Source organism: Myotis daubentonii, chromosome 12, assembly GCF_963259705.1.
Source record: "Myotis daubentonii chromosome 12, mMyoDau2.1, whole genome shotgun sequence".
In the NCBI taxonomy this organism is placed as follows: Eukaryota; Metazoa; Chordata; class Mammalia; order Chiroptera; family Vespertilionidae; genus Myotis; species Myotis daubentonii.
The window spans coordinates 58,742,318-58,770,008 of NC_081851.1; the positions used below are offsets into that span (position 1 = coordinate 58,742,318).

A 27,691-nucleotide genomic window follows, 5' to 3' on the forward strand; every position below is an offset into this window, starting at 1 on the left:
CCTGGTCGGGCTCAGAGCAGGGCTGATTGGGGAGTTGGGGGCGCTGCCCCTGTCATGCACAGAGCAGGGCGGATCGGGAGGTTTCGATGCCACCCTCAGTCACGCTCAGGGTAGGGCCGATAGGGGGGTTGGGCCACCACCCCATCACACTCAAGGCAGGGTCGATGGGCAGGTTGCAGCACCACCCCGTCACGCACAGAGCAGGGTCAATCAGGGGGTTGGGGAGCTCCCCCCTGTCACGCACAGAGCAGGGCCCATCAGGGGGTTGGGGAGCTCCCCCGTCACTCACAGAGTAGGGCCGATAGGGGAGTTGGGGCACCGGCCCGTCACACACAGAGCAGGGCGGATCAGGGGGTTGGGGTGCCGCACCCTGTCACACTCAGGGCAGGGCCGATGGGGAGGTTATGGCTCTATCCCGTCACACACAGAGCAGGGGCCGTGGGGGGGGGAGGGGTTGGGGCGCCGCACCCTGTCACACACAGAGCTGCAGGGCGATCAGGGGGTTGGGGAGCTCCCCCCTATCAGGCACAGAGCAGGGCTGATCAGGAGATTGGGGCGCCTTCCCCTGTCACGAACAGAGCAGGGCGGATAGGGAGGTTGTGGCACCGCCCCCTGTCACACACAAAGCTGCAGGGCGATCAGGGGGTTTGGGCGCTGCCCCCTGTCATGCTGATCCCGGTGCCGGGAGGACTCTCGGCTCCGCTGATCCCGGTGCTGGGAGGCATATTACCCTTTTACTATATAGGATAGAGGCCTGGTGCACGGGTGGGGGCTGGCTGGTTTGCCCTGAAGGGTGTCCTGGATCAGGGTGGGGGTCCCCACTGGGGTACCTGGCCAGCCTAGGTGAGAGGATAATGGCTGTTTGCAGCTGGTCACACACCTTCAGGGTGGGGGTCCCCACTGGGGTGCCTGGCCAGTCTGGGTGAGGGGCTGAGGGCTGTTTTCAGGCTGGCGGGTGACGGAAGCTCCCAACCGCTCCTTTTTTTCTTTTTCTTTTTTATTCTGGGCCAGCTTTAGCTCTGGCTCCAGCTCTGAGGCCTCTGCTGCTGAAAGGCCTTTCTGGCCTTTGTTTACCTTCTGTATTTGAAACAATGTTGCAATCCTGCTGGCTGAAGCCCGGAGACTAAAGCAGGTTTCTGGGGTTTTGTTTAGCTTCTATACTGTAACATAGTTGCTTAGAGTTGCAGCTCAGAGGCCTGCAGCGGCAGGTGGGGAACGTTGGAGTCCTCCGTCACGGAAGCAAGCAAGCCTCATGTTCGCTTTAAGCTGCCTGGCTGCCGGCCGCCATCTTGGCTGGCAGTTAATTTGCATATCGCCCCTGATTAGCCAATGGGAAGGGTAGCGGTCGAACGCTAATTACCATGTATCTCTTTTATTAGATACGATTATCTATGGCTCCTTTCATGCTACAACAAAGTTAAGTAGTTACCTTTACAGTAAGTTTGTTTATTGTAAGACTGCAAACACACACAATAAAACACTGAAAAGGACTGTTTAGGAGGGTAGGATCATAAGTAATATCATCTTATCTCTATCTTCCAACTCTTGAGATGTGATTTTACTTTCCATAAAAATAAAACTTTGCCTGGCTGGCATGGCTCAGTGGTTGAGTGTCCACCTAGGAACTAGGAGGTTTGATTCCCAGTCAGGATACATGCCTGGGTTGTGGGCTCAATCCCCACCAGGGGCCTGCAGGAGGCAGCTGATCAATGATTCTCTCTCATTATTGATGTTTCCCTCTCTCTCCTTTCCTCTCTGAAATCAATAAAAATATATTTTTAAAAAACAACTTTAAAATTTAAAAAAAAAACTTTTTAAAAGGCTATAATAGCTTCTATCCTATTTCTTTTCCTCCACAGCTCTTCTAATTCATCTAAGTCTTCCCCATATCAAGTAAATAACAGCATCAAGTTGATCAGGCTAACAAACTAGGAGTTATCCATGATACACTCTTTTTCTTCATCCTTACCTGCATCTAACAGCACATCCATAAGGCTCTTCAAAATATATTACAAATGCTACCACTTCTTTCACCATGACTACCCAAATCCCATCATCCTTTACAAGTAATCCTGTAAGAACCTCCTGACCATGATCTCAGGTTGTTGGGATTTTGGGGGGAAGGAACTTAAGGGAGTAAAAGTTTGGCATTAAAATACAGATAACCCACACTCAAATAGTCTAAAATTTAAGTTTTAGTATTCTTGTTCTCATTTTGAAAAGAATATCCTCAATTCTTAAAACAGGTTTTTAAAAGGGAATCTTTCAGCTTTCATTTACTAAATCCTGCTGCCTCTTTCCTACATTTCTAAATTTAAAATGTAAAACACACCAATAATAATAATAATAATGCCAATTTTTACCTTTTTTTGTTATTCCTCATCTGAGGATATTTTTTTCATTGAATTTTAGAGTGTGGAAGGGATGGGGAGAGACAGAGAGAAACCTCAATGGGAAAACAACACATCGATTGATTGCCTCCTGCACCTATAAAATCAAGCCTGTGAAGCTGCCACCCTTCAGTCCTCAGGCTGACACACTCTAACCACTGAGCAAAACCAGCTAGGGTGCCAATTTTGACTTCTTAATGTGTCTTGTGATGTTGGTGACCAAGGAAAATGGATTCACAGTTCTCTTATAGCTCTATGATTTAATTAAATAAAATTTGGTGATTAATTTTTTTATAACACTCATTCCCCAATATTCCACTTTAGAGAATAGTAGCAAATGAAAATAGTGTGGTGTAGTAGAAAAGCGCACCAGATTTTTAAAGGCATGGCACTTGGAGTTTAGCTCTTGCTTCATCACACAAATTATATAATCTCTAACTTAGCTCTTATAGCTTCTCGTAAATCTTATAGCTTCTTCATTTATAGAATTTTCTATTAATGCCTACTCTAACTCCTAAAATTGTTAGTAAATCAAGAAAGTTCATGTCCTTTAAAGTAATTTTTAAAGCAAACTTTAAAATATAAATATAAAATGTTAATAATTATTGAAATTATTAATTTTATATTTATATTTTAAAGTTTAGTCTACAAACTTTTAAAGTTAAATTTCCTCTAAATTATTTTTCAAATACAAAAAAATTAATTGAACTCTTTACTAGACAGCTATAGTAATTAAGACAGTGTGCTGTTTATTTAATGATAAACTGCAATCTATGAAACAAAATGCAGAGTCCAGAAACAGATCAACACATGTGGTTTATTGATTTTCGGCCAAGAGGCCAGGGCAATTCAATAGAAAAAGGCTAACCTTTTTAACAAATGGTACTGGAAAAATAGGTATCAATATGCAAATAAATGAACCTTGATTCTTACCTCATATCCTACACAAACATTAACTCTAAAGGGACCATCAGCCTTAAAGAAAAAAATGGGGGGGAGAACTAAAACTATAAACTTCTAGAAGAAAATAATAAGAGAGAAACTGTGACATAAGAAATACATATTTCATTTCTACCCCTAGTTCCTGGCATAAAACTCCTAAAACCCTTAGAATTTTCTGAGTAACAGGGATGAGAGAAGCTCCTTTCAATCATACCTGAGTTTATGTTAATCGGGTGACCTTCAGAGGATGGGAGCTGGGTGCCTGGTTGCCAGAGGAACCACCCACATTAAAGGGTTAGAACTTTCAGCCCCACTCCTCAGAGGAACTGGAGATGAACTCAGTCATCATTGCCAATGATTTAATCAATCATGCCTATGTAACAGGAGCCTCCACATGAACCCCACATGATGGGGTTCAGAAAGCTAACAGGTAAATGAGCACATCAAGGTTCTGCGAGAATGACATACCCAGAGGCCTGGAACCCTACATTCCTTCCCATATACCTTTTCCATGCATCTTTTCCATTTGGGTATTTCTATGTTGTACTCATAATAAACCAGTATTATAGTAAGTAAAGTGTTCTGCCTGAATTCTGTGAGCTATTTTAGCAAATTATCAAACCCAAGGAGGGGGCTATGTGAATCCCCCATTTATAACTGGTCACTCACAAGTACATAAGGCCTGGGCTTGAAACTGGCATCTGAAGTAGGGGGTAGTCTTGTGGGACTGAACCCTTAACCTGTAAGATCTGCATCAACTCCAGATATTATCAGAATTGTCTGATGTAGAAAACCCACACATTTGGTGTCAAAAGTATTGTGAGCAGAAAAAGTAATTTTCTTTTAGAATCTTTATGAACTTGAGTTATGCAAAAATTTCTTAAACAGGACACAAAATCGTATTATAATGGAAAAAATGATAAACTTCATAAAAATGAATTGATAAGTTGGATTTCATCAAAAATAAAATACACTCTTCAAAAGACACTGTGGATCCCTGGTTAGTGTGCTCAGTGGTTACAGCATCAGCCCAAGCAGCAAAGGGTCTCAGGTTCAATTCCCAGTCAAGGGCACGTACCTGAGTTTTGGGTTCCCTCCCCTTCCCTAGCAGGGGTGCGTGCGGGAGGCAACTGGTCAATGTGTCTCTCTCACATTGATGCTTCTCCCTCCCTTCCACTCTCTCTGAAAAGCAATGGGGAAAATATCCTCTGGTGAGGAGTAACAATAAAAAAAGGACACTGGAAGAAAATGTTTAGAAAACGTGTAACTGATAAAGGACTTGCATTGAGAGTATATAAGAATTCTCAAAACTTATTAAGACAAACAACCCAATTTTAAAAAAGTCAGCACCAAATAGGCAAGTCCATAGTCAGAAAGTAGTTAGTGATTGTGGGGAGACATGTATGTGAATGCTTATAGAGCTTTTATTCAGAATAACCAAATACCCATGATCTGGTAGATAAATAAACTAATAAAATGTTACTCAGCAACAAAGAGGAACTATGGAAATGCATAGCATGAATGAATCTCAAAAGCATTATGCTACGTGAATATCACAAAAGACTATAGCCTGTAAGATTTCAGCTATATGAAATTCTAGAAAAGACAAAATGTAGTAATAGAAAGCAGATCAGTGGTTTCCAGTAAGTGGGGGTTAAGAGAGAGGACTGACTGCAAAAAGGTACAAGGGAACTTTTTTGGGTAATGGCATATTGGTATCTTAATTGTGACAGTGGATACACAATTACATAAAATTTCCAATATTCCATTATACTCTTAAATTTGGTATATTTTATAATAGGAAAAACATAGCTCAATAAAGCTGATTTTAAAAATTTGAAACCTCAAAACTATTCTGTAGTTCTATTCTTTTTCACAAAAATCAAGGTATGATAATGAGATGTTCTGTGATGACAGTGAGAATTTGCTATCAAGAATGCAGTTCATTTTACAAAAATGCCTGACAAATTCCCAAAGGAATAGAGTAAACTAAGTTTTAAAGAAGACCAATAATACAAAATAGCAGATTGGCTCATCCAGGGATACACAGAACATCAGTGATGAGAGGTAAGAACAGATAAGCAGACACTAAGCAGGCGGAGAAAACAATCTTCAAAGCTATGCTCTAAAGATACTTGCTCATACAACTCTCAGGAATGTGTCTTTATCTTATCTGTTGGTTTTTAAATTCCCAATTTTCCCTAGGTTATATGGCAATTCTGTCAATATCATATATATGTATCACATAATATAATAAATCTATAATAAAAAAAGGGTAATATGCTAATTAGACCAGACGTCTTCCGGACATCATTTCAGACATCCTTCCTGACGAAGCCGGGGGCCGGAAGTAAGCCAGTCCAGGTCCCAGGTGCCTGGCGGCCGGAGGAAGGAAGCCGGTGCCGGCAGACGGGGGAAGGAAGGCCTACTCTTACACGAATTTTCATGCATTGGGCCTCTCGTAATGATATAAGAAGAAACAAGATAGCAAGAAATTAGGCAAGAAAAAGGATACTGAGAGGACCCACTAAGATTCCAAAATTAAGGGAAGTAGTGCGTGGTAAGGCTGGAAAAGTTAAGCTGGTGCCAGGTGGTGAGGAAGCTTGGATACCAAGCTAAGAGTTTATCTCGCAGAGATTGGAAATGATAAAAAAAAAAAAAGAAAATTGTAAACTGGGGACCAACAATAAAAATGTATTGAAAGAATAATCCAGTGGCTACATGCAGATTAAATGAGATTGGCAAAGAGTAAATGCTAAAACATTAATTTCTAAATACTAAAACAATTGCCTAAAGTAGGTCAAAACACTGAAAACTATATCAATGGTTTTCAAACTACTGAAACAATTTCTTTGTTGTTGCTGTGACATAGGCATACTCCCATGGGTCTTATCCATAAAACATCTAACATCATCTTATAGGTGCTACTACTAAACCACTGCTCACAGCACAGCGAACAGTCTGAACTGCTCTAAGTATCAAAGTAGGTGTTAAGGTCCGGAAAGAAAGAGGGCCAGAAGGTGAAAGAGGTGACCTCATCCTGAACACACTCACACAATCCACTGTTTGCCTCTACCATTAACCACCACCCACAAACAGCTGTTTGGAGATCTCCACAGCATCCTGGGAATTCTCCTTAATAACTGAATAGGGGTCCTGAATCCAGGTTGACAAAGAGTGACCTATGTAATAGTAATTAACCTGCAAAAAAATAAGATTTCATAAAAATACAAATTCTTCCACACATAAAAAAATTAAAACCATAAAGAAAATACATGTCTAAACATATAAAAGTACTAATAAACAATAAAATCTTAAATATAAATGAAACAAAGACAAACTAAGAATCAAGAATGAACACATAAGAAAATACAGATTCCAAAACCTTATCACAAGATCAAATACAGTGACTAAGATGCATGATAACCAAGTAGCCTAGCACAACTGTCAATGTTTTACCTACCTGTTTTTGCATCCCTAAGATTACTTTTCTCTAAGCTTATCTCAACACAACCAATCCCCACACAGGTTATATTGCCATCTATACTATGAAAAAACGATAGCAAATTTATAATTGACAATGCATATATCAATGTTTATACAGGAGTCATTGATGTCCTAAAAGTGAGTAATTCAATGAAAATTGCTATTCTCTATCCCCTCACTAGCATATAAGCTTCAGTAAAGCAGAGATTTTTGTTGTTGTTTTTGTTCACTGATATGGTCCCCATATGAAAACAATCCCTCTCGGTGTGTAGCAGTTGCTGAATCAATATTTGTTGATTAGATTTTTATTCTGAGAGATATAGTTCATTTCAGTTACCAAAAAATTATCAGACATTACTATACTAGTAATCATCCCCATCCATATGAAGAGTTATAATAACAGGTTCAGTCTTACTCAATCTACTTAACAGTTACTTTTGAGAGTATTTTTAAAGCTGAAATTTAGATATTTTGGTCCTTTAGAAAGTTTTTACAGTTAATTTATATAATGTGTAACATAGTTCCTGAAATCATAGCTGAATAACTGTAGGGCCTTTGCCTTACTATGCCTTTTCAAAAAGTTATTCATATAGTCCGGCCGGCGTGGCTCAGTGGTTAAGCTTCAACCTACGAACCAGGAGTTCGATTCCTGGTCAGGGCACATGCCCAGGTTGAGGGCTCAATCCCCAATGTGGGGCATGTAGGAGGCAGCCAATCAATGATTATCTCTCATCATTGATGTTTCTCTCTCTCCCTCTCCCTTACTTTCTAAAATCAATAAAAATATTTTTTAAAGTTATCCATGTAAACCAAATTTCTTACGTCCATTAACTACAGCACCAATGACTCTTTCCAACAGCAAGTATACTGTAGATCATAAACAATTATAGGACTCATAATCCATCAAAGATATAGAAAAAGCAAATATCTTAGAAAGCTAACACTTAAATAGGTAACAGAGAAGATAGAAGTCATTGAATTCACTGCCTTAAATTAGGATGACACCAGGAGGGCACATATGACAACAGCCTCTCCATAGGCAGAAAAACATGCAACCAAAGTGAGCTCTACATGTACTTTATTTTCTCAGGTATGGGAGTAGGAAAAAAAAAAAAAGTAAATGTTATTCCTTTAAACTGTTTCCAAGAGCGGAGAGGTCCATTATGACTTGACCTCTATTTATCTACTTATACCCTAAACGAAGACATGCACTTGAAAAAAAAATAAAAGACTAAATGGTGAAGGTTTAAGGTAACCCTCCATGTTTCCAAAGCTTCCTATACTTCACCATCACAATTCTTATTACTCTGTATTTTAAAAGCCTGCATTATAAGCTCCATAAGAGCTTTGTTTATAGCTGGAAGACTGCTGAGCACATACCAAGCATTCAATAAATATTTCCTGAATAAGTATTGCTTGAATCCCCCAAAGAATTATAAGCTTCATGAGAGGAGGGATTTCAAGTGGCTCATTTGCCAATTTATCACTGCACTTAGTATAGAGATTATGATCAAAGAAGCTAATCAAAACCTATTTACTTACTGGAAGTGTTTATGACCAAGAAACAACAACAACAAAAATAAGTGACTTATATAAGACTCAAACCCATTACCTTAGCCCAATTAAAGTATGCACTAATGAACCAAGAAGTTTCAGTGTGCATATAATCATTAAATCTCATTCACAAACAAAATTTCAAGAAATATAAAACATTGCCCTGACCTGATCTCGGTTAGAGCGTTGTCCAGACATACCAAGCTTGCGGGTTCAATCCCCAATCAGGGCACAGAAAAGAATCAACCCTTGAACTCATAAATAAATGGAACAACAAATCGATGTTTCTCTCTCTCCCTTCCTCTCTGTCTTTAAAAAATTAGTAAAATAAAAATCTTTAAAAAAATTTTTTAAATAGAAAAAATAGTCAAATATTGATTATTTCCCTAATCACCTCTTTATTCTCAACTTTGTTTCCCAACACCTTATCTCAAATAATGCACAAGAGCAGATCCTAATAAAATCAATAAATTGTGCCCAAAACATCCATACTAACCTTAATTGGAGAGAATTAAAGATGAATGCCAACCCCTGACCAGTGTTCTCAATGGTTAGAGCACCAGCCCAGGCACTGAAGGGTCTTGGGTTCGATTCCCGATCAAGGGCATGTACCTTAGTTACAGGTTTGAGCCCCGATGTTTTTCCCTCTCCTCCTCCCCCCCTCCCTCCCTTCCACTCTCTCTAAACATCAATGGAAAAAATATCCTCAGGTGAGGATTTAAAAAAAAAAAAAAAGATGAATGCCAAGAGGTACTCAAAGCAGTTAAAGAAAATCAAAGGCGATGCCCCAACTAAAGTCAAAACAGGATATCCTTCAAAGTTAAAAAAATGAAAAATAATAATTTTTAAAAAAAACCTCCTACTCACTCATCAACAGAAGTCAGTTGTGACATTTTTCTGGAACAAATGGCTCAACGAAAAATGCAAACAAATTTTGTCATTTGCTCTGATGTATCAGTTAAAGATCAGCATAAGACAGTCACTTAGAGAGCATTAAGCAAGAATTGAAAAAAAGATTTAAGGAAAAGTATCAGATATCAACACTAGTTGTTTTAAAACAGGAAGTCATCAATTTTGGAAAGTCAGAGAAAGTATATTCTTACAGGAAAACAAAAGTGCATTCTTATTATGGAATACTCCAAATATAATACAGCGTAATTTGACTAAAATATCCTAACCCTTCAGTTTTTTAAGGATTTATGTTAACAAAAGGAACAAAAGAAAGATCACCATAACAAAAGAAAACACAGGGAGCATAAGTGGGCTATAACATGTATGCATCATCAAGTTTGTAAGCTAAAAGCTCATGCACTTTATTAAGGGCCTCATTCAGAAATCTATTATTTTACTCTGAGGAACATCTGATATCCTGTTATTCACAGTATCATCAACATTAGCAATATTTAGTAGCTATGATCCTGTCCATGAAGGTGTGACACCACACAATTTAAATTTTACATATAGGCCTTGAACTCTGGGTTCTTCTTTTTTTTTTAAATATACTGATTTTTTTTACAGAGAGGAAGGGAGAGAGAGAGTTAGAAACATCGATGAGAGAGAAACATCGATCAGCTGCCTCCTGCACACGTCCTACTGGGGATGTACCTACAACCAAGGTACATGCCCTTGACCAGAATTGAACCTGGGACTTTTCAGTCCACAGGCCGACGCTCTATCCACTGAGCCAAATCGGTCAGGGCTGGGTTCTTCCTTTTTGAGCTTCAAAACAATCCTTATGCAAGTCACACCAGCTTTGTTATCTGGTTTCCCAAACTACAGCAGACTTAAAATTGGAAATAAAAAAGAGAGACCAGAAATAACCAATCCAGTAACAATGAGCACCTCTAGAGTCAAGAATACCATCTCCTGCCAAAAGGAACCACAATTTCTTAGGAAAAAAGCTGATTGCAGAATTAGACCAGAAAGAATAGAAGAAAAGTTTGAACATCTTGTCATATCAGAAAGCAAGGAAGCCAGCAAAAACCACTAGGATCAGGACTCAGGAGTCAATTTGAAGATGCTCCCACAGGACAAAGATGGACAAATCTGAGCATTGAAAAAAAGGAAAAAAGAAAAGAGCAACAGTAGCAGACAGAAATACATCAAATATATAAAAATCCATTACATTCATTTTATAGGATATATAGAAGACAAAGAAGCGTGTTAAATACCATCAAAGTATACAATCAGCACTTGTGTTAAACTCTATAGGACAAAAGATCTAGTTTCTTTAACAAATTGCAAAGGAAAAAATAAAATGGAAATGGAAATAAACAGATTAAAAGTCTTAAGAGACAGCAAATCTTGTTTAAATCTTCATGTAAACCACTATAAAGTGACACTTAAGAGAAAATCAGAGATATTTGTATATTTATATTAAGAAATTACTGTCGCCCGGCCAGCATGGCTCAATGGCCGAGCGTCAACCTATGGACCAGGAGATCACAATTCGATTTCCGGCCAGGGCACATGTCGGGTCTGTGGGTTTGATCGCCAGTGTGGGGCATGTGGGAGGCAGCTGATCAATGATTCTCTCTCATTGATGCTTCTCTCTCCTTCTCCCTACCTCTCTGAAATCAATAAAAATAAAAAAAAGAAAGAAATTACTGTCAAATTTAAGGTCTGATAATGAAGAAAGAGTCCTATCTTTCAAGAGATATAAGTTCAAATATTATGAGACTGTTAAAAAATAATAAAAAGAAAGATTAAAGCACACTGACACAAGGTGACAAACAACAGCAAGAAGACAATTATAACTGATTTTCAGCTCCTCTGTTGGACTTGGACTTAGGCAAAAAAATAATCTTTGCAAATTCAGTTCTGGTGATTTCTGGATGGTTTGAATGTCCATTGCTTAGGAAGAAATTCCATCATACCCCATTCACGTTTATAATAAGCTGGGGATTTTGTTTTTGTAAATGCTTGCCCCTACTTTGCAACAGTTTCCTTGTTAGTAATTGTGAAGAACCAAGGTGGGGAGCAGTACTAAAAATTAAGTAATGGTATAAATGTATACCAGAAACCTGATAGCAAGTTTCTCAACCTGTGGGTCGTGACCACCGGAAAACACATATAGCATATCAGATATTTACATTACGATTCATAACAGTAGCAAAATTACAGTTATGAAGTAGCAACGAAAATAATTTTATGGTTGGGGGTCACCACAACATGAGGAGCTGTATTAAAGGGTCGCGGCATTAGGAAGGTTGAGAACCACTAGAGTGTGTGGAGCAAACAGCCATACGCAAGTAGCTCTTAAAGGCACCACTAGTGAAATTACAGCACAGAACCATGTCTAATGCTCATAATAATCACCATCAGCCATCAAGAATAAGTTAAATTATGTCCTACATACCCAGCTGAAGAACCAGATGTCCAAATAATGATGCATTAAAGTTTATATATTTGCTGAGAAGGAAAGATGATCACAATGTTTTAAGTGGAAAAAAGCATGGTTGATTTTGTGGCTTAAATATATTTTCTTTTAACCAAGTTCCTCACACACGCACCACCTAACAGTACCCTGCTCTCTAAGATAGTTGCTGATTGTTTAAATATAGACACAGGGTAGTAAGAAATATCCTGAATGACTTCTCATTGACAGCAAATACCTTCAAACTAATTTACATTAATGATCTAGTCGTGCATATGTTTAACTGTAAGATAAATATTATGCAGTAACAAAATTACAAAAGAACCATAAAAATGTTCACAAGCTTAAAATGACTTAATTCAAAACCTGAACCCTACTTAAAATTATATAAAGTAAATAGGCATGTGATTACAGACTGAATTGTGCACCTGAATCATCTCACTGTGTCAAATAGCAAGAAAGTCCTAAAAAAATGATGGGAACGTGTCAAAACAATGCAGAAACCAGCATAAATGGGTACCCATGACCCAAAATGGACCCAATTTGAGCTTCAAAATAAACAGATTATGATCCATTGGGAAAAAAAATAGAATACCTGAGTCCATACAGATATAAATAAACCAATAAATTGATGGTCTAATGAGAAACAGAATAATTACAAAATTTCAAAGCACTGCCTACAAAATACTTATTAATTACAAAAATATTTTTAAAGTAATTTTACAATGGAGAAGCCTGGCAAACACTACCTTAATCCAATGATCCAAATGGACATCACTAGTTAATGGGACAAGTAAAAACTGCGTGCCATCTGACAGGATACAATGAAACAAAACACAGCTTCACTTCTGTGGCATTGGTGCCAAAGATACATAATTTGCATCTAATCAGGAGGAAACATCAAATTTAGGGCCATTTTGCAGAACAACCTGGCCTATAATCTTGCAAAGTGTCAAGGTCACAAAACTCAAGGAAAGACTAAGAAACTGCTCCAGACTGAAGCAGACTAAGGCAACAGGACAACTAAATGCAACATTTGATTCTAAACTGGATCCTTTTGCTATAAAAGACATTATTAAGACAATTAGCAAAACTTGCATAGGCTGAGGATTATAGTAATGTATCAACATTAATTTCCTGTTTTGCTTGGTTATAGTATGGTTATCTAGGAAAATTTCCTTGTTTATAGGATGCACACACTAAAAGGTTAGCAGGTGACAGGGCATCAGTTCTGCAATTTAATTCTGAAATTGTTAAAAGTATGAAGAAGACAGACACCCCTAGCTATTGGACTAGGTAGAGGCTGCAAACACATGCCTAAAGAGGCCAGATAATAAGATAAATACGTGAAACAAACTATGTGTAAGGTAGGGACAGGAGCTGCTTACCTGTCACACCACTTAGTGAGTATACACATCATCTATGGAACGCAAGCCCAGAGTGGCAAGATCATTCCATTTTTCAAGAGAAACCAAAGATCCAGATTTTTATGTGAAATTTCCCAATCTTTCAAACACTCAAAAGGGCCAAACAAAACATGTCTGTCGGCTAAATTTGAACCACAGCTGCCTCTGGCCCCGAGGCATGTTTCCCAAACTGAGGCCTAGGGATAAAAGGAAACCACATGATATACATGGAACATATTCTTGGGAGCCACAGTTTATCCCAAGAGTTTGCCTGGAATTTTGGGGGACAGGAGATATTTCTATTTCCATGTTTTTAAAATACTATATTATGGAGTAATATGTAAAGTTTGATTTTTAAAAAATTTTCAGTTGAAAGTAATTTCAAGCTTACAGAAAAAGTGTTAAGAACAAGAATATCAAAAAAAAAAAAAAAGAACAAGAATATCCATAGTTTTTATACCTATTGTTAACATTTTACTCACTTGCTTTATTTGTACTTGAGTATCCTCCCATCCTCTGTCATCACTTCCTCCCTTTCTATGTCCCTCTATATACGGCTATGTATACATACATGCATTTATATGTACATATATACTAGTAAAACACATATACATATTACACAATTTTGGGGGGGAATAATTTGAGAGTAAATTACATATACCATGGCCCTTTTCCCCTGAAAACTCCAGTGTGTAGTGCCTAAGAATAAAATAGGATAGTTATCAACTTCAATAAATTTAATATTGATGCAATACTTTTATTTACCCAATCTACCATCCACTTTCTCATTTTGCCAAGTGATCCAATTATGCAATCATCCTTTATAGCATTATCCCCTCTAATACAAGATCCAGTCTAGAATCAGGTATTGCAGTTGCCATGTCTCTTTAATCTCCTTTAATCTGGAACATTTCCATAGTCTTCCTTTGTCTCTATAACATTAATACTTTTTAAAAAGAATTCAGCGTTTCCACATGACAGATTCAGGTTATGCATTACTTACTAGAGAACTGCATAAGTGATGTGTTCTCAGGGCATCACATTCAAAGGCACACAATGTTCACTAGTGCTATTTATTTTGATCATGCACTCAAGGTGTTATTTCACGACTGTATAGTGTTATTATATTTTTCCCCTTGCAACTAATAAGCAATATATAGATATTTAAGACCATGCAAAAATCCTGCTCATCAAAATATCCCCTAGATTTAGCATCTATCAATGATTCCTATCTGAATCAATTCTTATTATAACGGTTGTGAAATTATCATATAAACTTTTAAGTTAAATAAACTCCAAGTTTTGGCTACACCCCCAGATCCCTTAGGTGTAAGTGCTCAGTCTCCTCCACTTTAGAAGCACCATAGTGCAATGGTATGTGTGCAAGACTGAAATAATCAGGCACAGCCTCCTGAGGAGAGAAAAAAAAAGTGTGCTTGAGCCATGCCTTAAAGACCAGATACATTTTCAATAGCTAACAAGGGGAGAATCAGTCAAGAAATAGATAACTTCATCAGAAAAGCTAAAAACACAATATGGTAAATTATTTTGGGAAAAAAACACATTTTTTTAAATCCTTTACAAAGTAAGTAACATATCCTAACCTATCAGTTTTATAAAACCACATTTCTGCAAACTGAGTTTGCCTCAATTAAACTGATTCTAGCCCAGGTTGTGGCTCAATGGTTAAGCGTCGACCCATAAACCAAGAGGTCCCCATTTCCAATCTGATCCCCTTCCCCCTTGGTCAAGGCGCATGCCCAGGGTTGCAGGCTCCATCCACAGCAGGGGGTATACAGAAGTATCTCTCACTGGTGTTTCCATTTCTCTATCCCTCTCTCTCTAAAATTAATAAAAACATATTTTAAACTGATTTTAGAACTATATATATTTTTTGCTGCTATTAACCGTATTCGAACTGTTATATTCAGATTCTAAAAAGTTCAAAAACAAAGAACACAATTCAATATAACTACTTCTGATTGTTCATCCTCTCACCTAGTCTCTCAAAGATGGGGATTAGCCACTAGAAGTGTACCTTTCATCTGACTGTGACCCATAGTAAGAAAACTTTACAACGTAATTCTAAGGTAAAAATATAAAACTGAAAGTTTCTTTAATCAACATTATGTGAAGCATCAATTTTTTTATGTTTCTTTCTTCCCCTCCTTATTCTTTTTTAAAATTTATTTTTATTTATGTATTTATTTTGGTTAATACTCCTTGAGGATATTTTTCCATTGATTTTTAGAGAGTGGAAGGGAGGGAGGAGGAGGGGGAGAAGGGGGGGCGGGATATCAGTTGCCTCCAGCACACACCTTGACCAGAACCAGGAATCGAGCCTGCAACCCAGGTATGTGTCCTAGACCGGAATCCAACCCGGGACCTTTCAGTCTGCGGGCTGATGCTCTATCCACTGAGCCAAACTCTTTATTCTTTTTAGTGTTGGTCTTAACCCCAAATAAATCAATTTCTAATTCCATAATAATAGTTCATACACAAGACCTGAACTTGAAAAACAACACCCTAGAACAGCCGTGGGCAAACTACGGTCCACGGGCCGGATCCGGCCTGTTTGAAATGAATAAAATTATTGAAAAAAAAGACCGTACCCTTTTATGTAATGATGTTTACTTTGAATTTATATTAGTTCACACAAACACTCCATCCATGCTTTTGTTCCAGCCCTCCGGTCCAGTTTAAGAACCCATTGTGGCCCTCGGGTCAAAGTTTGCCCACCCCTGCCCTAGAACCAAGCGTAGAGCTCTTTATCAGATGGCCAACAAATTTCTTCCCCAAATTTTACTCATCATGAAATCTCTACTGCTCTGCTGTGAAATTTCAGACACAAGAGAGAGTTAGCCTTCAACAGATTTATAATTTGTCTGGAGAAATGAGACTTATAATAATTGTAAGACTTGTAATAATTATTTATACCTTATAAGAAGAGATATTCCATGATAAGTGCTCTAAGAATGCTCCTATGCTAAAAGTCCAAGGGGTAAATGCTTTAGGCTGGGAATGAAAGCAACAAATAAGGAAGGGTGTTTAGAAAGTGATATTTGAATTAGACCTTGAAGGGTACTGGGAATGTCACAGGGATGAAAAAGTACCAACCAAATTTGGGAAACAAGAAATAGGTCATTGGCCCGGAAATATTAAGACAGCAGAACAAGATAATGGAGGGCCTCGAGAACAAGGCTAATGTTTGAAATTAGTCATTAAGGCAATGAAACAATCTAAAAGAGTGAAAGGCACAATCAAAGCACTGCTTTAGAAAGATTAATAGGAAGCTCCTCCCTCCCATAAATGGAACAGGTGGCAGTTCTTGAGGCTATCAATAATCCAAACATGAAATAATATTTGAATTGTGGTGGTGAAAAAGGAAAGTAAGGGATGAGAAAATGTGACAAGAATTGACAAATCTTAGCAGAGATTTTAATGTGGTAGGCAAAAATGGTAAGGCATCAAACATGATTCTGACCTTTCAGGGCTGGGTAATTCAGACAGTGGAAAATAAGGGAAAATGCTGATTTAGAGGAAGAGTAGTTCAGATTCAGGCATATTAGATATAATGCACCAGTGGGTTACAAAGGCAGTAAAATGGGGTGGGGAAAAGATATTGGACTTCATCAGAAAAATCTCAGTTCAAGCAAAATAATGGTTAGGATCCAATGGGGGGGGGAGGGGGCGGAAGAGTGCAAACTTATAGCTATAACATGATTTTAACTATGTAAAAAACTAGGCATAAAAAAGACTAAAAACAAGAATATCAACATGTTACCATTAGATGCATACAGATGAATTAGAAATAACAATGTTTTCTTCTTTTGTACTGTTTTCATTATTTAAAATAATACAAATACAAACCTAACAAGTTAAGTCTCCCCATCTCTCTCCCCATCAAAAAATTGAAGAAAAAAATCTGGATCTAAATATCTTTTTTTTAATCTCAAACTCTTTGAACCTCAGTTTCCTTATCTACATAAGGGGAATTTCTTTTCTCCTCAGGTTACTGTGCAGATTAAATGAAATAAAGCTTTTTGCTGAAACCGGTTTGGCTCAGTGGATAGAGCGTCGGCCTGTGGACTGAAAGGTCCCAGGTTCAATTCCGGTCAAGGGCATGTACCTGGGTTGCGGGCACATCCCCAGTAGGAGATGTGCAGGAGGCAGCTGATCGATGTTTCTCTCTCATCGATGTTTCTAGCTCTCTATCTCTCTCCCTTCCTCTCTGTAAAAAAATCAATAAAAATATATTTTTTTTAAAAAAAAAAGAAAGAAATAAAGCTTTTTGTTAATTATATAGCAATAAGCAAAGTTAAGGCATTACAACAGTCTGAGACAACTAAACTATAGGACAAAGTATCATACATAGATTCAGAAATATACTATAGACAATTAAACTATAGGACAAAATATCATACATAGATTCAGAAATATACTATAGATATTCCACACTGAAGCAACAGTTGATGAAGATTATTTCCTTACTTTTTTAATGCCTTAAAATCCATCTAATTTAAAATCATAATGTTCTTCTCAAATTTCTTATGAACATTGAAGTTTTACATGTTACAGAAATGGACTCATATATATAAAATTAATATAGTACTTTCCCCACAAGTTATTCAAACTTAAATATAGACAGAAAAAGACCTAGTAATATTATTCCCTAATATTACTCCATTGTTTTAAAAAGCCAGGGTCTATAGAGATAAATTTAGCAATCTCCAAATGTTCTTTCAGAAGTTACAAGCTTGATACATTACACAGCATTCTAAATGGTGCTTTTCCTCCTCTACTCCCATTTCAAGTACTTTACTTATGCTTAAACATATCTATTTAAAACTGGATAGTAAGCTCCTAAAAGGCTGATTTGTCCTTCCCCTAAGAACAAGCAAACATAGTACTGGTCATAAAATAGGTGTTAATCCACATACATGTACTCTAGCTAACTCATATTACAGATGCTGCAGGGACCATGTAAGAGTTATTATTCATGTCATGTAATATAACATAAGCCTATCTTCAGCCTTTTAAGAGACAACCAATAAGAAATTAAAAGTTAAGCCCTAACTGGTTTGGCTCAGCGGATAGAGCGTCGGCCTGTGGACTGAAGGGTCCCAGGTACTATTCCAGTCAAGGGCATGTACCTTGGTTGCGGGCACATCCCCAGTAGGGGGTGTGCAGGAGGCAGCTGATCCATGTTTCTCTCTCATCGATGTTTCTAACTCTCTATCCCTCTCCCTTCCTCTCTGTAAAATCAATAAAATATATTTTTTTTTAAAAAGAAATTAGCCATGGCCGGTTTGGCTCAGTAGATAGAGCGTCGGACTGAGGGGTCCCAGGTTCAATTCTGGTCAAGGGCATGTACCTTGGTTGCGGGCACATCCCCAGTAGGAAGTGTGCAGGAGGCAGCTGATCCATGTTTCTCTCTCATCAATGTTTCTAACTATCTCTCTTCCTTCCTCTCTGTAAAAAATCAATAAAATATATTTTTTAAAAAAAGAAATTAAAAGTTTAAAGAAAATTCCCCAAATAATGTTATCACATGAGAAACATTGTATGTGACTAAATATATAAAGAATGCTTTAGACTAGATTTGTAGAAATCATAGGCTGCATTGTTCCTTTAAGAAAGCAAGAGTATATGAGATAAGAATCATAGTCCTAATACTGTAATGTTAAAAATATTTTCTTAAAATATTTCATAAATTGAAGCATACTGCTACTATTTGTTCATATATCCTGCACTCAGAATGTTATGTTTCTTATACTAACCCTACAATTTCATTCATGACAATCTTTCTTCAGAAAATAAATTTTTGAGTTTTACTTGGGGGTTTTAAAAAAATCTTCGGAGCAGAAACAGTTAAAACTGACACAGTTAACTGTATGTTGTCTTTAACTTACTTTAGTATAAAGTAGTAAATTCCAAGATAAAACTCTGAAAATTAAAACCTTTATTTTTAAAAGACAATAAAAAGACTAAGCATGAAATGCACCTATCCCCTGCCTTATGAAAATCAATAAAAAAGCCATGTCAATAGCTTCCCATTTTTGCACATATCCCTACGATTTAAAATATATACTGTATGTACATTTTGTACGTGTATGTATACATATATAGTGATTTGGAGGCTGGACATCAAGATAGATTGCTCAGGGAACTCCCCCACCACACACACACACACACACACACACACAAAAGTTTTTAAAAAATCGTTTCCAAAGTGCTGCCATTTTTTAATTATAACTCGTAAACGAAAGGCTACTAGCCTAAGGGAAATTCCAAAGTACAAGCACCTGCCAGCCAAGTTGCCTGAAACTTATCAGCTGCAGAGATTTAAAGCATCCTTTAGTTGTTTTTACGTAAAACAAAAGTTATACAACTGGCATATTATTTCAATGTAGTGCATATAACATGGCCAGTCACTTAACATTCCTCTCTATTATTTCAAAAACCACTACACACACTTTTAATTGGCATTAGACATCTTATAAAATGCACATAATAGAATGTTTTCTTTATCTAAACACTCAACAAGGGTACAGTTTAAATTTTAAAAGGTTTCCACTTACAAAGTGATTTACCATAAGATTCCCTTAAATAATCAGTTTCTCTAGAATCATTCTGTTTATAAAGCACTCAACTTTTCTGCTTATAAAAATACAGTTTTATCACTATAAAACTACCTTTTTAAGAACCCATCTAGTGTATAAAAAGAGATTCACACATACACTTCCTTGAGAATAAACAAACGCTTTCAATACTTGTGACCCCAGAAGAACTTCACATGTTTTGAATTCTTGTTTGGTTAAATAAAAGTTTTTAAACATCTACTAGAATACAAGTGCTTGCCTTTACATTCATAGCTCTCCTGATGATAAAATAAAGATCAATGTAACTCTCAGCTCTAGACTAATGAACTGCAGAGAACAGAACAGGCAATCTGGCAAGAGCGAGCAAAGCTCTGCTTAAAGGCTACCAGTAAAATATACCAGCACTATCCCTCCCCCACCCCAACCCTTTAAGGTTTCAATTAAGATGGGGCCTAGTTTTTCTCTTACAAGGGGCACAGAAAGAAAAAGCATAGTGCTCCTGCTGAGAAGTATCTTCATCAAGATCAGCTCCAGAAATACTGCCAGGAACCATTTCTTTCCCTCTCTGCTGACACAGGTTCCTCTCTTTAGAGACCAGCATCACCCCTGTTGCTGATCAACACCATATCTAAAGAAAGGAAAAGTTTCATCAATGTACCACTGAAAGGATGGCATCAAATGAATAAGAAAAAAAAATCCAATACTCAGGTCAACCCTAATGCTTTTTATGAAACGTGGGAGCCCCAACTAAAATTCACCTTCATCTAAGTGGCCTCATGAATTGGCAAGAGGGAAAAAGTTATTTAACAAGGCATATCCACTATTTCAAAATAAAACTTAGTGCCCCAACTGATGAGAAAGACTCCCTCAAAACACAGAAGAGGAAGCTTTGGCAAGTCCTTACCAACAGGAGAGAAGCAGAACAGCTAATTCTACTGGGAGTAGTGATTCCACCATTCCTACAGGCTGAGGAGCCAGCATCCCTCAAGGCACCCAATGTTTGCCCCAGTGTACGATCACCCACTTGCCACCATATAAGACAAGTCTTTAGGTCCAATATAATTGGCAAATAAATTCAGGCAGGGGGGGGGGGGGAAGCAGTGAATAGTTGATGCCTTTTTAAAAGGAGCCTAAGTGAGGGCATGGGGGGGGGGGGGGGAGGTAGGGGATAACCTGGGGATTAAGGACACATATGTAATATCTTAATCAATAAAAAATATATTTAAAAAAATAAAATAAAAGGAGCCTAAGAATGAAACCACCTCACTATGCAAGGAATCAAAGACTAGAAAATGGACAACAGGTGCCTTTGGGGGGTTTAAAGAGTAACACTCAGCTGCCTAATTTAGGATTTCACTCTCCGAGCACTCTAACGTTGTTTTCTTCCCAAAGAAAGGGCCCCAGTTACAGTGTTTTGCCATTTAATACTTATAATGGGCCCATTGCTCTTGGGCTGACTTTTTCACTTGAGATTTAAAAACCCATCTAATCCCAACATGGCCCGATCGTGCACTGATCCAGGAACATGAACCAACTAGGGGCTGGTAATCAAGAAATGCACAAAGAAGGTGTTTGCATACAAGCTACCTCTAAATAGAATACTCCGAATACAAATCCAGCAGCAGGTATCACATAACTGCAGGATCAGCCAGAGCAGAAACGGTTTCTCTCACCATCACCACAATCGAGCTCAATCTTTACAGTAACCGGATGCCGGTGGCCTCGAAGAACAGGAATTCCAGACACAGGTGAGAGGGGTCCCCCGAGTACCAGCCTCAAGTTCTGGTTCCCGGAGCCAGTTACAAAATTTGCTACCTTTATTTGGGTGAAAGGGGACACAAAGGATACTCGAGCCTACTTCATAACCTCTTCCCTTTCTCCATTCCACAAAGACAGCAGACTCCAAAAATGGAGAATCCTTTCTTCCCCTGACAAAGGCCCCCTTTCCTATGCATTCACCGGGCAGGATTACGTCTCCCCAACATGCTGGCAAAGCCAGGAAAAAAAAAAAAATCCCGCTTTCGTTCCTCTTAAAGAGGGTCCCCCAACACCGAGGCCACCTCTCCCTTCTCTGTATTAAACAAGTGATGCTTCGGTGTTTCTGGTTCTCTCCACCGCTGCAAAATGTTCAGAGAAGTGAGGGGAAGTTGTCAGCTACTGAAAGATGCAAGAAGTCTCCAAAAGTCAAAGCGAAGACGGGGGGTTTGGGGGTGCCTCCTTCCTGAGAAGACACGGGAGGTCCCTACACTAAAAAGGGGGGGGGCTCTGCGTGGGTAAGGGGTGTCCCGACTCCGAGAGTTCAGTGTGTGGAAAAAAGGGAGGAATGTTATACCTCGAAAAAGGGTCTGTGTGGGGGGAGCCCTGAGTGTATGGGGACGGGCGTACCAGCTCTCGGGGCCTCTCGGAGAGGAGGGGTTCCCGCTTTGGGGAGAGGAGGGCCAGGCACCGAGGGGCGCTGGGAGGAAAGCGGGGTCTCACCGAGGAGGGCCGGGCAGGGGGGAGGGGTTCCGAGGCCACCGCAGCCAGCGGAGGGGCGGCAGCCTCGAGGGGAACATGTGCAGTGGAACCACCGCCATCCCGAGGGGCAGGGTGGAGAGCTGGGCCTGGGCTGTCTGGAGAGGCAACCAAGTTTCCAGCCGGGGCAGCCCAGGGAGGATTTCCCAGCCGTACTCACCGAGGCTGCCGGCGAAACCGTCCATCTTGCGGGGGAAAGCGCCGGGCTCCGGGCTCAGCGGGGCGGGCACTTCATTCAGCGGACGGAGAGAGTGGCCGACGCGGAGCCTGACCCGCTCGCTCTTTCAGTCGCCCGGCTCGGCTCCCAGCCCCCGCCCTCGTCGTCCGCCCGTCTGCCCGTCCGTCGGTCCGCCTCCGGAGAGTCAGTCGCGGCCGCCGGGGCCACTTCCCCGTCAGGTTGAGAGCCGCGCCGCTCCGCCGCCTGCCCAGCCTCCCTCCCAGGCAGCAGCCGCGAGCGCCGCGCCGCGCCGCGCCCCGCCCCCGCGCCCGCGCGCAGCAAGAGCCCCGCCCCCGCGCACGCCGTCACGTTTCCGACTCCGCCCCCCACGTGACGACACGGAGGCGGGGTCTTGGCGACCCTTCCTTCTCACCTTGCCTCGGCCTGGGATTCCTCCCACCTCGCGCGGGACTGGTGGCTGCGCTTGCGCAGTGGGCTTGCTGAGGACCTGGGACTACTTGGGTCTGAAAGCTAGCTGAGAATGGGTGGGGGTTAGGAGGGGCCTCTGACGTGGGATCTTCAGGAGCATGGAGCCCAAGATCTGGGGAGTCCAAGTCTGGAGCCCCCGCCTACCAGGAGATGGTCACCCTGTTTATACTGCGAGGACACTGAAGAGGCAACCACGTGCTGGAAAGGATCCCTTCTTCCCCGGGTTCACCCTCTGCCCCAATTGGGTAAAGGACAAATAGGAGCAAGTCTTCTTGACTAACTCAAGGCCACCGTTGCTACAGCCACAGGACCCAAGACAGCCAGGAGCAAAGAACGTTAGTGCTGGACAGGACCCAAGAGTTGAACCTGCCTCCCCTTTAAGTTGGACGCTGAGCCTTAGAAAGGACATGGCTACCCAAGGACATGGAGCCTGGTAGAAGCAGAGCAAGAACCCCGGCTTCTTAACTCCTTCTGGTGTTCTTTCCACAAGGGATGTAAAGGAACCTCTTCTACAGCAGATGATAGGATTAATTGCCTACTAGGGAACTATATATGACAAAGGGTTGAAACGAAGTAAGGCTGAGTTTTAGGCCCAACTCTATGTGACTCAATAGGTGAACATAAAGTCACTGAACTTATTTGGGCCTCACTTAATTCATTTACAAATGGGAGGACTGGTCTCATAACCAAAATATCTAAGTATACAGAGCCTTTATCTTCCTCCCCCCCCCGCCCCCCCCCCCATTCTTCATCCTTCCAAAGACCTTCCTCTAGTTCTAGTTTCCAAAGTCCCTCCGGGGACTTGGTTATGTGGATCAGAGTAATAAGAGGAGAACTTAAGGTGCTCAGGAACTAAATCGATCTATGCAATAATAAAGAACTGAGTTAGAAAGGGGAGAATAAGAGTCATTCTAGAGCAGTGGTTCTCAACCTTCCTAATGCCTCGACCCTTTAATACAGTTCCTCATGTTGTGGTGACCCCCAACCATAAAATTATTTTCGTTGCTACTTCATAACTGTAATTTTGCTACTGTTATGAATCGTAATGTAAATATCTGATATGCAGGATGTATTTTCATTGTTACAAATTGAACATAATTAAAGCATAGTGATTCATCACAAAAACAATATGTAATTATATATGTGTTTTCTGATGGTCTTAGGTGACCCCTGTGAAAGGGTCGTTCGACCCCCAAACGGTTGCGACCCACAGGTTGAGAACCACTGTTCTAGAGAGAGTTGCAGGAGAGAGAAACAGAATGAAGAATGGAGATGAGAAATAAGAGGTAGCAACTGCCATAATGAGAGGGACTGAGAGGAATTAGATGGTCGAAAGGATTGTTAAACATTTTGTTGCTCCCTGGTTAAAGCATTGTCCCAATTCATCAAGGTTGTGAGTTCTATCCCCAGTCAGGGCACATGCAAAAACCAGCCAATGAATGCATGAATAAGTGGAACAGTAAATCTGTCTCTCCCTTCCTCTCTCTTCCTAAAATCAATTAAAAAACAACATTTAAAAAAAAAACACATTTTGTTACTGTCTTGCAGTATACTTTTCCCTTTTTGATGCCTCTTTAAAAATCTTCCCTAGAAGTCTAAATTACTTTTCATTTCTTTTTTGGATATCAGACCTGTGTGTCTTCTGAAAACCGTATTATGTGGAGACTGGCCATAAGGCAGCCAAGATAAATTCAAATTACAGACAAAATGGTTTCTAAAGTTTCCTCCTTCAAAATTAAATTATTTACCCAAAGTTTCCCCTGCTATAGACATTTTCATTCCTCTAAGTTTCTAAATCTAACCATTTAATATTTAAGAAGGCCTTGATTCTGACAATTGCTCTTCTGTTTCTACATATAACACTCTCTGTCAAGTAAAAGAATAGGAACTTGCATTCTCTTTGATTACCTCTTAATATGATGATTTTTTTCCTCTTAATAGATATCCTTTGCTGGGATACTGTTCTATGACAGGTTTTGTGCCCAAAACCTGTTTGCTTTTTAAAGTACTATGAATATGATAGTGGTTTTTAAAATAACTTTTTAATAGGATAAAAATATTTTTTAGTTTTTAGTTTCTGGCATGGTTGATCAATTTGTTTTTATTGCTGATAGCTGGGATGCATAAAAAAATCACTTCTCACATATAGTACAGGTTGTTTGTAGTATTGCTGTAGAAATTCTGATTAATTCTATTTCAGGTGATTCCCATTTTTAAAAAAAGAAAAAGAAAATATATGGTGAATTTTAAATTATACGCATTGCATTATTGAGTATATTCCTGACAGGAGAGAATTTCCATTGTGGGTTGACATCAGTGAGAACAAAAATTTCCACTTACAATTTATATATATATTCTAATATATATATATTAGAATAATTTTCCCTAGACTAGCTTCTGGCTCATGTTTCAATCCTTGTTTCTACCACACTACCCACATACTTCCAGTGGCAGCCATATAGTCATATCACATTATATAAACCTCTAGTCCTTACCTCCATGACAAGATGTCAGGATCATCGAATTATTCCTGGAACCTATTGCTAAATGAAGATAGCCAGCAATAACTTATGTGTAAGTGAGATTACAGTGGAAAGATAAACTTTCCTAGAGCCTTAGAAGAGACTCATGGAGCGTGTTTCATTAAAGTCATAATAAATCTGCCTGTCTCAGTTGCTTTTATTTTTACAAAAGTAAAAAAAGGGTTCCTTGTTTTTATTCTGTGTTTAACATAAGCAGTGTATGAAAAAGTTCCAAAATCTGTAAGAGGCTAAATGGCAATGTTGTTCTAGCTCCTCCTAACCATGAAAAATGTCTAGGGATAAGTTTAAAATTACTGCAAGAGAAACAAGCAAACAAAAAGTGTGAGAGGCTATACTCCAAAATTTTGTTTGTTTGTTTTTGTTTTATTTTTTTAAGTAGTTGCCTCTGGGAAATGAAATTAAGTGGGGGAAGGGGAAGGTAGGAAGAGATACAGGGGGTTTCCCTTTTATATTATTTTAACATCACAAACATCTGTTAATTTTTAAATACCATGAAAGATGCAAAACCAAAAAATATGTTGCCATGCATATTAATTCACACACTCACCCACAAACTGTATCTGTAGACACCGATTTAAAATAACTGTTTTACCAAATCTTGGCAAGATTGTTATCTTTCGCCTAAGGCTTTCCACACTTACTGACCTTAGCAGTGCTGTGTGTAAATTCTTGGCAAGAGCTTGTGAGACTGAAATCTATCCTCTGGAAATCACCAAACAGGCTTCATTTAGGAGGATTTGCTTCGTGGATGCATGAGTGAGTGAATGACTATGGAGGCTCAGGTTAATTTTGGTAGCTCTGATGGTGCCATGCATGACTAGTAGAAAGAAGAGGCCCAGCCTGGGCTATGGAGCTGTGTTTTCCCAGAATTTGTGACATGATGTGAGGCTTAAACTTATTGAAACTGTAGAGCCAATAAAGTTTCTATGTGCTAGAGCTTCACCACATTTACTGGATGTTGGGCAAGCCTTAAAAATAAGAACTGGTCATTTTCATCTGTCCACCATAACTATATACTATTTCCCCACAAGGAATTCATAGCAGCTTCTCACAGAATTCTACAGGGAAATACTTTTCAATAGCAATGTTGGAATGGAAAGCAGCCAATCAGGGAAATTCAACTCTAAAAATTAATAACACTGGAAGCTCTCTATTTGCAAACAAAATATTTCCAAAAGGTCATTTGAAAGTCAGCTGTTTGAAATTAGAAACAAGGCTAAAAATGGTGAATAGATTGCCATTTAGCCCCCAAACAGGTAGCATGCTAATCCCAACCTGCCTGTGTTCAAACCACAAGCATGACAACCTCAGTGAAGGTTTTTGAACCAGACAGGTCTGTAATTGAATATTGTCCATTACAAGCATCTGTGAGTTGATGTTGCAACCCAAGTACAACACCCTTCCAAATTTTAAAGAGCTGACTTAAAAATGCCCTCGGAGGTATGCTTTTTTATCTCCATTTTTTAAAACCAGGAAAATGAGCCTCAAGAGTATACAAGCTCTTTCCACTGCACTAGTTTAATATCACTGGAATTCTATTGTGGGGATCTTCGAATGCCAGGCTGAGACAGCTATCAACAATGTAATTTTAGCAACAAGTGATATTGTCAAAATGTTGCTACAGAAAAATTAACCTACAGGTGGATAAATTGGAAGAGACACTGGAAATAGGAAATGCAGGTAGAAGGCTGCTGCAGTGGAGTGGTAGTTGCAGAAAGTCCAAGAAGAAGGGAATTGAAGGAAAACAACAAATAAATGAACAACAAACAAAACCCTTGCAGACCTGGATGACGGGCTGCCTCAGAAGCTAAGAGAGAGGAAGGAGGTTATCCAGGTGCAACTCCCAGTGATGATGAGAATGATGGCAACATTAAATGCAAATAGGAACTTAAAGAAATGAGGTGATAAAGAAGAGAAAATACAGTAGTTAATTGCCATGTTTTTGTTTGCCTGTGTCAGGACCCCTTTCCTTTTGTGGGAAGCTGAAGGTAATTAGAGGTCACCTTTGGCAGCTGGGGCTCAGGCACATGACTTTGACCAACTGGAAACCTTAGCTCAGTCTTTTAATCTGGGATGAATAACATAAAAACTACCAGCTAGGGATCAATACTAGAAGGAAGCTGAAAAATTGAAGATGAGTAGTGATCATGTGGGGTTGGGGGTGAGGAGGGGGATGAAGAGGGCCAGCCAGCTCCAGAGAAGCATCCCCAAAAGGCACCTCCCGTGGGGTGA

General features: G+C 39.4%; 1 protein-coding gene across 1 annotated transcript in view; it reads right to left on the minus strand.

Annotated features, from left to right (window-relative positions):
- Positions 1-22,746, minus strand: part of EML4 (EMAP like 4) — a 159,293-nt gene extending 136,547 nt beyond the window's left edge. Inside the window, exon 1 of the mRNA XM_059659985.1 lies at positions 22,431-22,746. Coding sequence (XP_059515968.1) covers positions 22,431-22,455 — 25 coding nt within the window. The 5' untranslated portion in view covers positions 22,456-22,746. The remainder of the gene's footprint in view (positions 1-22,430) is intronic.
- Positions 22,747-27,691: the final 4,945 nt, after the last annotated feature.